Below are 16484 nucleotides of genomic sequence, written 5' to 3'. Positions count from 1 at the left end.
TGTCCTCTTCTGAGAGAGTAATAGGTATTTCAGTGACTGCAAATCTCTAATAGCTAGAGAAAACAGTGGGCAATATACCAACAGCCCATTTGACACTTTTTATTCTTTATTCTTTCAACAAATATTTACCAAATCCTTCTATGTTCCAACCACTGCACCAGGCTCAATGCTGAGCAAAAACAGGTGCTTACAGTCCAATGGATGAGAACAATCTTAATAAACAATCACTAATATTTGTTATTGTGAATGTCTAAATATAAAAGTGGTAAGGGCTCTGGGGAAATAACTGGGTTTTTACAGGAAAGCTATAGCAAAAGCCTCCAAAATAACTTAGGTTTTTATGTGAAATACAGAGCAAAAGCAGAAGGACAGGGGTCTCAGAGAAGCCTTCAGGAAATGACAATGAGCTCAGGTGTCAAGGATGAGTAGACACTGATTAGGCAAGGAGAAAGGGTGGGGCAAATCCCTGAGGAGAGACTTCACACAAAGCATTTGAGCCTGAAAGAAACTCATGTGGCAGGAAAGCAGCAAGGCTGAGAGAGGCGCAAGAGGAAAGGAAGCTGTACAGGTAGAAAGGGACTGTGCTAAGGACTTCCGATTTAGGAGAGTTGGAAAAGCGACGAAGCAATTTCAAGAGTTGAGGAGGAGACACAAGATCTTTGTGGATTTTTTTAACAGACTTTATTTTTTGGAGTAGTTTTAGATTCATAGCAAAATTGAATGGAAAGCAAGAGTTGTCCTATCTCTCCCACCCCCATATATGCACAGCCTCCCTCACTCTCAAAATCCCTCACTAGAGTGGTGTATTTGTTAGAATTGACGAACCAACATCAACACGTCATTCTCGCCCTCGTCGACAGTTTACATTAGTGTTCACTCTTCATGTTGTATATTCTATGGATCTTATGAAATGTGTGCACCATTATATTGCATTTTACAGAATAGTTTCACTGCCTTAAAATATCTCCTGTGTTCTGCTTATTCATCCTTACTTCCTGCTAGCCCTTGGCAAACACTGATCTTTTCAGTGTCTCCAAAGTCCTTTTCCAGAACACTGGAATCATATAGTATGTAGTCTTTTCATATTGGCTTCTTTGGCTTCAGATTGTATTTTGAAACACAAACTTACTTTGGGTTCACTGTGGAGAACAAATAGAGGATCGTTAAGGGGGAGTATTACAATTTATTCAAATCACCCTTGAGGCTACAAGTAGACTAAGGCTATGACAATGGGTAATGGGATTCTAGAGTTTCTTTAAAGATAAAATGAACATATTTTTATGATAAATTGGATATGGAGCAAGAAGAAGGTAGGGAAGTTATGGATGATTCTATGTTCTTTGGCTTCAACAGATGTTTGGATAGTGGTGCCATTTTCTAAGCCAGAAAATACTAGTGAAGGCTAAGCTTGGAAGGAATGATCATGTATTAAGTCTTGGAGATGTTCCACCGAGGCATCTTTGAGATATCTAAGTCAAAGCAGTTGAGTCTGATGGGAGTCTTAATCTGGAGATGCACATTTAAATGTCATTAATGCATAAAAAAAAATGCAAAAAAAAAAGCTACAGATAAAGATTATTTAGGGAGACTGGGGCACCTGGATGGCTCAGTTGGTTAAGTATTTAACTTCAGCTCAGGTCATGATCTCATGGTTTGTGGGTTCGAGCCCCACATCAGGCTCTGTGCTGACAGCCTGGAGCCTGAAGCCTTCTTCGGCTTCTGTGTCTCCCTCTCTCACTGCCCTTCCCCTGCTCACGTTCTGTCTCTCTCTCTGTCTCTCAAAAATAAATGTTAAAAAAATAAAAAATAAATTAGAGAGAAAGCAATAAGAAGATGAAAGCCTTAAGGAACTCTGACATTTAATGGCTACATGAAAAAAGAGAAGCTGACAAACGAGACGAAAAAGGCACAACCAGAGAGACAGGAAAAACACAGCAGAATCTGGGACATGATGCTTCTCAGTCCCAAAGTTTCCAGGAAAATCTTTTTTTTCTTTTAATTACACCAAGTTGAAAATGAGTCCCGGAAGACTCAGCAAACAGCCAGAATGTTGGGTGCAAAGCCGGTGCACTACCTCACACTGCCCCTGATTAAGCACAGAAATCAACATTTCTCCCATATCCTGTTGTTACCACCCACTTTGAAGGACTGAGTTATAAGAGTTGCCAGCCACATAGTTTCTGACTCTTCCAGTGCTGACGATAGGATGTGTTCAATAAATTATTTTCTGTGGTACATATTTTATTCACTTCATTGCTGAGATAGAGCTGTGTACTGCATCTTCCATTAGTTGGGTCTGACTAAAAAGCTCCTGCAAAACACGTACTATACAGACCACACAACACCATCTTCTCCCAGTGCTTCAGTTGGAACTCTCAAAATGCTTCCAACGGCTTCCCATTTGCTAAGATCTTATTTATGTGTTAGGTGCAGATGCTAGAGACAAATTTCATTGCCAGAGATCTGTACTGGGAGTTAGTATACTCAGTCTGTGGAGACAATATTTTGTCGATGGCAGATAGGATGTCGTTTTGGTGGGCCCAATCCTATACTTCTGGCTTAGGATTCCCTTCATGGGTGGAGAAAAACTTTTTTCTGGGTAACCAGAGTTTTGATTGTCAAAGAAGAAATTGTTAAAGTGTTCATTGGTGCCATAAGCCTCTCTACCTTAATTTTTTAAATGCCAATGTATCTGCTCAAATTACTATTAAAAAAAAAAATCTGATCATCCAGGTATTTTGTCACCTAACCAGTGTAATTTTAACTAAATCAAACATCAAACCTTCTAGTTTGCCATTCATTCACCATATTGTTTTAATTTCACCACGTTTCTACCCTCAGTATTAGTATGTTTAGAAGTGGATGAAGGGGTGCTCCTGGGTGGCTCGGTTGGTTAAGCATCCAACTTCAGCTCAGGTCATGATCTCACAGCTCGTGAGTTCGAGCCCCGTGTCGGGCTCTGTGCTGACAACTCTGAGCCTGGAGCCTGCTTCTCTCTGCCCCTCCCCTGCTCACTTTCTCTTTCTCTTTCTCTCTCTCTCTCTCTCTCTCAAAAATAAATAAACATTTTAAAAAAATTTTTTTAAAAGATGTGGATGGGAAAATTCTGACTGGTTTTCCATATGGGCAGAGTACTTTAAAATCAGAATATATAACACAGTTTTCTACAGTACCAGAGTTTCACATTTTTCCTAGTTTGTAGACAAGCTCTTAAAAATCTGTGAAAAACATAATCATTTACCAGAATTTTATGTCATCTATAAACAAGGTTCATTATTATACTGGATAAAATATTACATCAATCCATCAGTATTGAAAAGATGCCATAAAGGAAGGGGGGGATGGCTTTCTATGTTGGCTCCATAAATAATATTTACATGCTAAATAATGATTGCAACAACTGAATCATTAAAAAGGAAAGCATCAAATTATGTCTTGGCAACATTTAAGGGACAGAAACCAAATGTCTTGGGGGGCTAAAAATATCCAGAGCCATTTTCATATATTTTCTCCACATAAAATCCATAAGCCTCTGTGATTAACTGGCATTTAAGAACTGAAAAACTAACACAACTTAAAAGGTAATTGTCTCAACCGAAAGTGTGCAATGGTTCCAATTTACGACTTTTCGTCTTTAGGGTGGTCTGAAAGCAATATGAGTTCAGTAGAAACTATGCTTCAAATTTTGAATTGTGGTCTTTTCCTAGGCTAGGATATGTGGTACAATCCTTTCTTGAGACACTGGGCAGTGGGGGAAGCCTCGGCGCCCAGACAGCCAAGTGATCACAGGGTAAACAACGGATGCACTTACAACCACTCTCTACCCATACCGCCATTCTCTTTTTCATTTTCAGTACCATAGCCAATAAATTACACGAGCTATTCAACACTTTGTTATAAAGTATTTACATAAGATGATTTTGCCCAACTGTAGGCTGATGTTAGTGTTCTGAGCATGTTTAAGGTAAGGTAGGCTAAGTTATGATGTTTGGCAGGTTAAGTGTATTAAATGCATTTTCAACTTATGATCTTTTCAATTTACAATAAGTTTATCAAGATATAACGTCTTCTCAAATTGAGGAATATCTGTATAAATGTTAGGGTAACAGTCCTTGTAAATGCTTGTCATTTGTTGTTTTTGGGGTACTGTCATTTCTAGGTAAATTTTAATGGATTTGGAAGGTTTTGTGGCTTTAGTAAGCTAAATTATACAGATCTCTTAATTATGTGTTTAAGTAGTTTAATCTTAGAAGTATTAGTTTAAATCAAGCACTTTCATAAAATGAAAGGAGCCAGTTTTGGTGGGAGATTGTGTCTGCAGTAGGGAAAAGAAGAATGCTTTTTCATTCCCTCTGATGTTGGAGTCAGATTCTACATTATTATCAGTATTCATATTCATACTCAGGAAAATATTCAGCAATTTTACAACTATTTAAATCCAGTAATCATTTAATGCTGAGTAGAACAGAAATTACATGGCATCTTTGTTGAATATACACTTTATGGAAATATATTCAATCCTGAAGAAATCACTCCTAAAAATAGCAAACAAAATAGCCAACTTGGAAAACAAACAGTGAAACTATGGTCAGAATAAACTTCCAAAGGGTAAATTGCAATGAACACTGCCCTAGGCTTTAAGTGCAGTATTTTAATGCCAGATTTCCAACTTCCCAACAATACCAGTGGGACTATTTTAAGCTACAAGTGAATGAATGAAATCAGAGAGCCTAATTTGTTCCCTGGAGGTGTCTATGCACGATAGCCTGCCCACAGCGGTGAAAGAGCACCAAGCAAGAAGGACCGCATTGGCTCCTGGTAATTTTGGCTCATAAGACCTGAACTAGCAGATTTCAGACCCAATTTTCTTAAGAACACCTTGAACTTCCACCAGAATATTCCAAGTGTCTACCTAGATGCCAGACTTTCAAAGATTAACTTTTCAAATACATACAACTGTTCTTTAACAGTTACAGAAGGCCCTAACAGGTGTTGAGATCTGCAAGGATAAGATCCTCTTCAATTTATAAAAGCTATTCTAGAACTCTTGTTTTCTTATGATGAGAACAGAAAAGAACATATAGTTTCCTAAAATGTTTTTGATGTAGTAACTTTAATAGAATTTGTTTGATTAGTCTTATGTAATGCACTTGTCATATTTTACTTTAAGAAACTGGGAAGGCACAGATTTTTACTATATATAAAAGCAATATTCAGTCTATTTTGAATTATTACAGATGACACTCCCATGCATTAAGACCCTCAAATCCCATTTCAAAAACTCAAAATAGAATTCAGCATTCAGAATTGACAATTGAGAATCCTAATGGGAATCCTGGAAAGCATCTACATGTAAAGTAAGGTTTGGACACTTTAATAAAAGTTGGTTATGTCATCAATAAAAATATTTCACATACATATTAATTATCAATATGTTAAGCAATTTTTATAGGATGTGGGAAAAACCCAGTAAAAAATGTTAGTTCCCAACTCTTTAAAGGATGTCATCATAAAGAAACAAACCTGATATGAATTGAGTTATTAACTTCCTTATTAGACGTAAGTATACAATAGAGTTAATCATTTAATTTATAGAAAGAGAGACATTCACTTCAAGATGGCTTGAAGGCTGGCAGGTGTCCTATTATGTGCTGTAATTACTCCAAGATCTAGTGACAAAATTCTTGTTGGGAAGCATTGATTCCAGCATGCTTTTTTTTTTTTTCCAATTTTGTCATTTTAACTATCTTCTGCCTGCCTCATTCTCTGATTACATACAGTGAGGATGTCAGTAGAAACATATATTTAAATAGATTGATAGTTCCCTTTTTATTCTAAAAATAAAAGAGAGAACCAAGAACTTTGATAATAAAAGCTGTGCATATGTAATCTCCAAATTTTGATTAGCTGAGTCTGCCAGAAATACAGGTGAATATTGGAGGTAATCTCCTACAGGCAAGAAATTAAAAGTTCATGCAACCAGAACAACCTTTTGCCAACACACCAAAATACATGAAGCATAAATTTCAATTTCAGGTTATCACAAAATTCAGAGTAGGTTAAAAACAAGATAATATTATAATAGAGCACAAAGCCACATATCCCAAAATATTATATAGAATTCTTTCTTTTTACTCAAATAATATCAAACTGTCACACACACACACACACACACACACACACACACACACGCCAACATGACAAGAAGTGTTCATATGTTTTGTTTTAGCTGAAAGTAAGTATGACTTTTAAAGAAGGTGACCAGTGGGGTGCCTGGGTGGCTCAGTCAGTTAAGCGACCGACTTCGGCTCAGGTCATGATCTCACGGTTCTTGAGTTTGAGCCCTGTCTCGGGCTCTGTGCTGATAGCTCAGAGCCTGGAGCCTGCTTCAGATTCTGTGTCTCTCTCTGACCCTGCCCTGCTCCTACTCTGTCTCTGTCTCTAAAAAATAATAAATAAATGTTAAAAAAAATTAAAGAAGGTGACCATCTTTTAATTATAGGAAAGAGAAGTAAACTTTGATTCTGCATGCTCTGATCCCACTGGATTACTACTCATACTACTTTAAACATTTTCTTTCATTTAAACTGTAGTTTGCTCTATTCCATTTCAAAATGATTCTGGGTTTGGTTCTGATAAAGATGGAATAAATACACTCCACCTTATCACTTTCACTAATTGCAATGAAAAACTCTGGGCTGAAAAAACCAGATCAGATGACACTATTAGAATTATAAACTTGAGACACAACCGGATGGTGAATCCCCTCTTTTTTGTTTGTTTCTTTGTAGGATTTGGTTTTTGTTGTCATTATGGTTTGTTTGTTTGCCTCCTGCATATTCCGGCCTGGATGCTGGAGTAGCACAAAAGATGGAACTGCCAATAAGTGCAGACAGAAAAACCCCCCAAAACATCTGCCTTTACAGAGGTCTAGGGAAAGGAGCAGAGGATCTGGGAAACAATCCTTTTCATGCTACCTCTCTCCTCTAGGTGAACACCAACAAGGAAGCACCGTCCCTCTTCCTTCCTACCGAGCTGTAGCAACCTTGTTGACTTTCCACACCCTACTCCAAGTGAAGGCCAGCAAAGAGCTGTGTCCTTTCCTTCCTCCACTACTGGTGTGCATCCTGTGGGATGGCACCTTGGGAGACCCCCCCGCAAAAAAGCACCCAATCTAAGGGAGTCTAGTAAGATTCAATGCCATTTGTCCCCCGCCCCCTCCTCCCACAATAGCAGCCAGGCAGTCCCTGTTAACTTGCCCTGCTCTACACAGAGTGCTGTCAATGAGACAGAGTCCCATCCTCCGCCCAGGCACGCTGTGTAAGTAGAACATGCAGTATTGAACCCTGGTAAGAACATAGGGAGGGTAAAGCCCTGACTTTTTACCCAGAAGAGCAGCAATGAGGAGCCTTGGAAATCAGAAAGTACAAAGTAAATTATGGAGAGGAAGGAGTTGGAGAAAGGCATACTTTCAATCTGTGTATTTAAAGTAGTCCTGAGCCCACCCCAGATTTGTGCAGGCATGAATCCAACCAGAATCAGCACAGTGAGGATTTTGAGCACTTAACTCGAGTTTCAGATTGGCCTCTGGGAGAGACACAAGTGAGATGGACCAAATAGTACTTCGGAGTCTTTGAAAATTAAATTGACATTAGAACCTCAGCCCATAGAAAGTGGGCATGATCTGATTTTAACTAAAATAATCACAAGAACACAAATCCAGATGATTTAAACAGGATCCAAAATCTCATAATGTCATATTCAAAATATCTAGGATAAAATCTAAAGTTACTGGACATAAAAGAAATCGGGAAAACCTAAACATCTCAAGAAAAAAGACTATCAGTCAATAGATGCCAACTCCAAGATGACCCAAATATTAGATTTATCAGACAAAGATTTTAATGCAGCTATTATAATGGCAGCAGGGGGATAAAACTTTCCTGGATTCCTCATTGTTCCTATAAAAAGCCCTAGCCTGTTGAGAATCTTCAAATACCATGAGAATTTGATCTATAGCTATTTGTCGAGTTAATTGCTCTGATCTGACAGGATAATAAGACTTTTTCTAATTTACCTGGGAGGGCAAAATTATTAAAGTCTAGACTAGCTCCCTAGGTTAAACTTACAAAGTGCTAGGGAGACTGGCTCACTAGCTTCCTAGGTATTGACATGTCAAAAAAGATGAGGCCTCAGATCTTGGAAACATTTCTAGGTTGTAAGAGTTGAGATTCACAGGGCTGTCCGGCTCCTGGAGAGATTTTATTTACATATCAAAGAGTGGAGTCTGGATGCAGGCCCTTCAGTTTAGGAGACCTTCTGAGGAGGAGTGAAGAAGCTGCTCCATTCCCCTTTAGAAGCAGAGAAAAATTATCTCCCTTTTCTGTCATCTAGAAGTGTCTGGTGCTTATGTAGGACTAGGGCTAAGACCTCAGGTAAGAGGGCAATGACACACTTACTACCAAGAAATCTGTCTTTGACCTATAACACCCCATTTGCACATTCAGGATAAAATTGACAAAGATGAATATTAAAAACCCAGAAATAGCCATGGCCCAAGAAGTATGGGCAAACCTTCCTGGAATGAATGGAAACAGAAGTTCTCAGTAAAGAAACAAAAGCTATCAAAAAAAAAAAAAAAAAAAAAAAAAAAAAAAAAAAAAAAAAGAAAAGAAAAGAAAGAAATGACTTAAAAGAAGGGAAAAAAGGCAAATGAGGGGAATGAAGAAAAGGCAAAAAGAAAAACCAATAAACTGATAGGCATAAATATAAACATATGAATAATTAGTTTAAATGTAAGTGGTCCAAAAACACCACCAGTTAAAAGATAGAGATTTTCAGATTGGATAAAAACAAAAGGAAAATCCAACTATATGCTATCTACAAGTCCATAGAAAGCATAATGATCCGGATGATGGATTTATATGGATCTATAATGATCCATAATGATCCAAATGAAAGGATGGCAAAAGATAGAAGATTGAAACACAAAAGATGGAGTGGCTATGTGATTACCACAGATGACCAACTTCAGAACAAAGAGAATTACTATAGATGTTTGTAAAAAATCAATATATAAAAACATTGCAACCAAGTAAGGTTTATCTAGTAATGCAAGACTGAACATTTGAAAATTAATTAATGTAACTCGCATATTAAAAGGCTTAAAAAGAAAAGCCACATGACCATATCAATAGAAGCAGAAAAGGCACTTGGCAAAATTTGGCATTCACTCAAGATTTTTGAAAAATCTCATCAAATTACAGGGGCACCTGGATGGCCCAGTCAGTTAAGCGTCCAACTTCGGCTCAGGCCATGATCTCACAGTTCATGAGTTTGAGCCCTGCATTGGGCTCTGTGCTGACAGCTCTGGAGCCTGCTTCTGATTCTGTATCTCCCTCTCTCTGACCCTCCCCTGCTCACACTCTGTCTCTCTCTATCTCTCAAAAATAAATAAGCATTAAAAAATTTTTTTTAACTGATCAAATTAGGAATAGAATGAACATCTTAATTTGATAAAGTTTATCTCCAGAAACACTGACAGGAAACATTTTTTTTTAATGTTTATTTTATTTATTTTGAGGGGGGTGGGGAGAGAGAGAGAGAGAGAGAGACACGAGTGGGAAAGGAGCAGAGATATATGGAGAGAGAGAGAGAGAGAGAGAGAGAGAGAGAGAGAATTCCAAGCAGGCTTCATGCTGTCAGTGCAGAGCCCCATGCAGGGCTCAAACTCACAAACCATGAGATCATGACCTGAGCCAAAATCAAGAGGACATTTAATAGACTGAGCCACACAGCGCTCCAGGAAACACTCCTAATGGTAAGGTACTGAATTTTTTTACCCTAAGATAAAAACAAGGCAAGGGTGTCTACTCTCACAACTCTTAGTCAATATCATACTGGAAGTTTTAGCCAGCTCAAGAAGGCAAGAAAAAATGAATAAAAGGCATTCAGACTAAAAAGACAGCAATAAAACTACCCCTACTCACAGACAACATGATGGATTATCTATATAGGAAATCTCAAGAAATCTATAAAAAATACCAGCTCAAAGAAGTCAATAGTATTTCTATCCACTAGCAGTGAAAATTTAGAAACCAAAATTTTAAAAAAGATTCTATTAGCAATACCTTAAACATTAAATACTTAGGTATAAAGCTAACAAAATATGCTCAGAATCTGTATACTAAAAAGTATAAAATATTGACAAAACCTATCAAAAGAGACCTAAAGGCATGGAGACATGTATAAAATTCATGGATTGGAAGATTCAGTATAGGTCAGATATCAATTTTTCTCAAAAGAATCTATAGATTAAGACCCAATCAAAAGCTTGTTCTAAAATATATATGGAAAAGTAGGGGAACTGGAACATCCAAAACAACTTTGAAAAAGAAGAACAAATGTGGACACCATTCAACTTGAAGGCATTCCATAAAAGCTACAGTGTCAAGACAGAATATTATTGGTAAAGAGATAAACACAAAGAAAAATGAAAGAGAAGACATGATCTAAGAATAGATCCATTCAAACACTGTCAGCTGATTTGGACAAAGGTGTAAAGGAAATTTAAAGGAGAAAGGGAGTCTTTGCAAGAACTGATACTTGGAACTACTGACATCCATATTAAAAAAAAGTAATAATCCTCAACTACATCCTGCACCATTCACACACAGACATGAAAACTCAAAATGTAAATGTAAACTTATAGAAAATGTGAAATACTAAACTAAGTGTAAAACATGAAAGTATAAAATTCTTAGGTCAAAACAAATGAGAAATATTTATGACCTTAGGTTAGGAAAGAAATCTAAGATACAACACCAAAATCACAATCTGTCAAAGAAAAAAGTTAGTGAACTTGACTTCATCAATATAAAAAATACTTCCGCTCTGTTAAGAACACTGTTAACAGAATAAAAAGACTAGCCACAGACTGGAAGACAGTATTTGCATATCATGTATCAGATAAAGGACTCTCAAAACTGAAAAATAAGAAAACAACCTAATTAAAAAAAAAAGGGGGGGGGTAGATGATGTCAACAAGTATTTTACCAAAGAAGATATGTGGATGAGAAACAAGCATATCGAAAGATGCCCAATGTCAGTAAGTCATTAGAGAAAAGCAAATTAAAAGCCCAATGAGATACCATTTCACATCTACTAGAATGGTTTAAATAAAGAATAATGACAACTCCAAGTGTTGATGAAGAAGAAATAGAAACTCTCAAACACTGCTGGTGTGAACGTAAAAGTGCACAGACACTATAGAAAAACAGTTTGACAGTTTCTTACAAGATTAAACATACACTTACCATATAAACCAGCAAACCACTATAGGTATTTATCCCAGAAAAATGAAAATGAATTTTGCCCAAAAACCTATACATGAATGTATATAACAGAATTATTCAAAATTTTTCCTAACTAGAAATAATCCAAATATCCTTTAATGAGTGAATAGATGCAGAAACTGGTTAGTACATGCACACACGGAATACCGCACAGCAATATAAAAGGATAAGTTAGTGATATACACAAAACGTGGATGGATCTCAAATATATTTCCCTAAATGAAATAACCCAGTCTCAAAATGTTACATACAGTGTTATTCCATTTATATGGCATTCTAGAGAAGCAAAAACATAGAAACGAAAAATCAGTAGTTACCAAGGGTTAGGAATGGGAAGGGTTAGAATACAAAGATAATTTTATGACAGACGTCTTTGGCAGTGTTGACATTTTTCTGTATCCTGTGTGTGGTGATGGTTCCAAGAATCAAACAAGTATAGAAATTCATGGTATTATACAACAATAAAGTGGATTTTACTCTATGTAAATGTAAAAATCAAAAACCAAAAACATTTAAAAAAATCTTCTGGGGACTCTGTGGCAATGTGTTTACGTTGGAAGAAAATTCTCAGGATTTAAGATTAGAATAAAATGTCTAAATCTCATACCACTTAAAGGCTATATGCAACCTGGTTATCAAGCAAGAGAAAAACAAGAAGATAGAGGCTATCAAGAAGCAAAAATATATAGGCTCTCCTTCTAGTGGGGCGCCTGGGTGGCTCAGTCAGTGAAGTGACCGACTTCAGCTCAGGTCATGATCTCATTGTTCGTGACTTTGAGTCCCGCATTGGGCTGTGTCCTGACAGCTCAGAGCCTGGAGCCTGCTTCAGATTCTGTATCTCCCTTTCTCTCTGCCCCTCCCCTGTTCATGCTCTGTCTCTCTCTCTCTCCCCCTCTCTCTCTCTCTTTCTTAAAAATAAACATTAAAAAATTAAATATATATATTTATAGGCTATAGCCTATATATATATATAGGAATTTTAAGGATATATATGTATACATACATATATATATATATATATATATGTGTGTGTGTGTGTGTGTATATATACACATATATATACATATATATACATATATATATAGGCTTTTCTATAAATAACACATATATATCCTAAAATTCCTCACTACCACCCAGGCAGAGATCAAGGAGTTTGGAGAATATGAAGATTTACACAAGAAGAAATAAGGGAAGAGAAATACTAGAGTAATCTAGCCTCTGCTTCCATTGAAGGGTACAGTAATTTTCCAGGTACAGTGACTTAACCTCAATATTAACTTAAGTTCAGCTCTGTCTCTAAATACTACCTGGAATAGTAAACCAATATTCATCAATACCTCTTCAATAGCACCTGCAGAAATTCTGTGACCTGCAACATTTATCACGTCATCAACTCGAGACATAACATATAGATAGCCTTCTTCATCCATGTAACCAGCATCCATGGTGTCATAGTAGCCCTGTAAATAAGAATCAATAATGTCTAATTAGCATGTATTGCTAGGTAAGACAATCATTTAAGTTTGGTATATATAAAATGTGATAAAAATGGATTTACTCCATGCATTTGACTTTTTTCATACCTAGACTATGGAATTAAATTCCTTTTGATTTTGGTAACTTACTAGAACTTCTTTGCTCCCCTAACAGCCAGGAATCAATTTAAGTGTTCTTATATATGGTCAAGTTAAGTGTCTGAACTATAAGTTATAAAGTTTATGAACTCAATTTTTTTAATGAAGAATAGTTCAATATTTCCAATATACTTTGGTTTTGTAAAGTAATTCTGATAGATTTCTTCATTAATTATATTAATTTTTAAAAGCTTTAAAGCTCTCTATGAATAATTAGAAAATACAGCGCTAAGTTTATTAACATGAATTTGGATTGGACTCAAGCTTCCGTGAAATATAATAAGGATGAAGTATAATTTTTAATCAACTCAAAGTAGCAGCACATCTTCACGGACCCAGAAAATCACAATAGAATGATGAATAAAGAGGAATAAGAAGTAGAAAGAAATATTTCTTCTAATGCTTTTCAGTCATCTTGATTCTTACGTAATGAGCACAGACTTTAGGAACAATCCAGATGAGTCACTATTTGGTTTCCTAATCTTTCTGAGATTCAGGACGCTCATCTGTTAAACAGGGTAGTGAACTATACCCTGTAAGGCTTCCATGAAGCATAAATGAGATGGTTTATACCTAGAGGGCGACTCTGGCACATCATGAGCCCTCTGTAATTGTCAGCTCTTATTGCGATTTCTGTTGGAGAGAAAACCTAGAGTACAGTTAAAGAGAATGGACTCTGGAATCAGATTTTATGTTCAATTTTCAGCTCCATCACTTCTAAATGACAGGCAAGTTACTCAACCTTGTTGTACTGTGGCCAAGCCCTTTAATGTGAAGTATGAGGTCAGGGTAACAAGGCGAGTGTAGAGTCACTCCATATAGTTTAACCATAAACTGAGACTTTGAAAGAGCTTTCAGGGTTAAAGGTGATCATGTTAAAACCACACTCACATCTGATTTGCCATTGTCGGGTGTAATTAATCACATCAGAACTCTGATGACTTCACAGTGGCCCATCAGGCAGATAGATTGGGCTGACAGGAGTCAACCCTACTGACAAATCTTCCCTGCCACAGTCCTTTGGGGCATGTTTAATCTTAGCTACTGAGGTCATTTAACTCCATGATCTCCTTCTAAAGGAAGCTATTTTAAATCTTGTCATTTGTCTGGCTGATGAGGTTACCTGTCTTTCACTCACAAATAATAAAGATAAAATGCTAAATACTGAGACTTCGTTTTTTTTTTTTATGAAATTATGACCATTTATTTATTTTTTCATCTAATGCATAATGAGGAGAACCAAGGATGTCTCAGGGAAAGAAATAGAGGTGAAAGGACAGCAGCAGTATGATGCTGGGACCTGATGTGGATTATCAGGAAAGTGCTGTTATAAACACAAAACACATCACGGTGATATGGAGAAACAGGTAAAAAATGACAAAACAGAAAGTAGGAGAACACTTTTTGTTATCCAGGGTACTGGAGGTTGTGCTGGGAGAACACCGTCTCTAGCATGTGTCCATATTTTAAAAATGAGAGTTTAAAATAAAAAGCTAAGAGAACATTCAGGAACAAAATGTCAAAAATAGGCAAGGGATAGAAAAATACAACTTGTGGGCCATGGGCCATCTGAATGAACTTTGCTCACATAACCAGCTTAGGGGATGAAGGGGGCCTAGTGACAGTGTACAATTCTCATCCGGTGCTTTCATTCTGCAGAGGGATCCAATGTAGGAAAGAATAGATGGCCCCAAAGTTTTTAACTTGACAGAAACTTTCCTGATAATGAGGGCTGCTAAATTTCAGGAAAATGTGCTAAGAGAAACTGAAAATTTTCTATGTCCACAGACTGAGAAAAATAAATATAAAAATGACTCATTTAGATAATTCTACTTTGGACACTCTTATTTCTGAGATCTAGAACTTGGTCCAGATAAACTTTAAGAGTTGTAGTATTATCTATGATTCCAGAACAAAGCTGTTCAATTTAATAGGCAAGAACTATAAAGAAGTACTTTGGAAGGTTGTTGTTGTTGTTGTTGTTTTTTAAAGTATAATAAAGTTCTTACAGGAAATTTTTCAAAGTATAAATGCTTGAATGCTTCCTGATTCTTCCAGAGTCCTGAAAAAGCCCCAGGTGGTAATGGCAACCTTATATAAAAACAGAGCAGTTAGAATTATGATCAAAATGGTAATAAAGAAAGATTGATTCGAATAGTTTTCTAGTGTGATGGATAATTGCAAGTCAAATCCCACATCGAATACAACCCCTAAACCTGCTGGATCGATCATGTCTAATAAGGGCTGAAGTAGTTTGATCATGACATAGCAGCATCATTGAGGGATGACTGTAGTTTCTGCAAAGGGCACAAAAGGCACGTGCAGTTGGCCTTCAAAGACATATTAGCAGCAATCACTGTTTCAATAAGAAGCGTAACATCTGCAAAAAGGAATAAAAAATGTATCACCGAATTGACTTTTTAGGACAAATATGCTTCCACCATAAGCAAATAAATTCTCTTTTTTCTTTTCTTTTCTTTCTTTCTTCTTTCTGTCTTTCTTTCTTTCTTTCTTTCTTTCTTTCTTTCTTTCTTTCTTTCTTTCAAGTATCAAGGTCCCAACTGCCACCCTTGCATGTCTCTGTGAAGAAATGCTCCAATTAAACATTCCAGGAACAATCTTATCTTCACAGTCAAGCTGCCTCCCCTCCCGGCTCAGGGAATTCCCTCTCAGTACGCCCTCTATTCTTCCTTTTCACAACCATCCCAACCTCTGTGATTTCTCATCCTATGAACACATGGAGATACTTGAGAATATAAAATATAAGGTTGGATACACTTCTTCTTTCCAACCAATTTGCTCTTATATTTCCTGCTTTCCTCCAAAGTACCAAACAGATGTTTTACGCATGGCAAGGCTTAATCTGTAGCTATCTTTCCTTTTTAAAAAAAAAAAAAAATTTAAATGTTTCATTTATTTTTGAAAGAGAGACAGAGAGTGAGTGGGGGAGGAGCAGAGAGAGAGGGAGACACAGAATCCAACGCAGGCTCCAGGCTCTGAGCTGTCAGCAGAGCCCAATGCGGGGCTCAAACTCACGAACAGCAAGATCGTGACCCGAGCTGAAGTTGGACACTTAACCAACGGAGCCATCCAGGCACCCCTGTCTATCTTTCTGACAGGTAAATGTTAGATTGGTTCCCTGTAAGAAGTGCCACCTGACAAAAATACCCACTCAAATTGTTTTCTGGATACAGAAATCTTTTAGATGCTTTAAAGTTTGGAGATTTAGATACTGTAAAACTTAAGGATTTTGAAAAACCTTCCCTGTCCATACTCATACAATAAAATACGTAGTGAAGCAGGGACCGTACGGTACGGCTGCTGAGAAAACTGAAAACAAAGTAGACGTGGCTGCTGCCCAGGTGAGGCAACGTCACACACAACCCCACCCCAGTATTAGGCCTCCGAGGTGCTGAACTGTATTCTCACATTCAGTCAGACGGAAAGTGCTGTTACAGGTGGCATCAGGAGCCCAGCTGCGATTGCCCAGCCCCAC

General features: G+C 37.1%; 1 protein-coding gene across 1 annotated transcript in view; it reads right to left on the bottom strand.

Moving 5' to 3' along the window:
• ACSS3 (acyl-CoA synthetase short chain family member 3) overlaps positions 1-16484 on the bottom strand; it is a 157858-nt gene that overhangs the window by 4731 nt on the left and 136643 nt on the right. The window contains exons 12-13 of the mRNA XM_045464363.1: positions 14998-15079; positions 12692-12814 (exon numbers count right to left, since the gene is read on the bottom strand). Of these exons, the coding sequence (XP_045320319.1) occupies positions 12692-12814; positions 14998-15079 (205 nt within the window). The remainder of the gene's footprint in view (positions 1-12691; positions 12815-14997; positions 15080-16484) is intronic.

This window comes from Leopardus geoffroyi, chromosome B4 (assembly GCF_018350155.1).
Source record: "Leopardus geoffroyi isolate Oge1 chromosome B4, O.geoffroyi_Oge1_pat1.0, whole genome shotgun sequence".
NCBI classification, from domain to species: domain Eukaryota; kingdom Metazoa; phylum Chordata; class Mammalia; order Carnivora; family Felidae; genus Leopardus; species Leopardus geoffroyi.
This window is presented reverse-complemented; position numbering and strand designations above follow the sequence as displayed.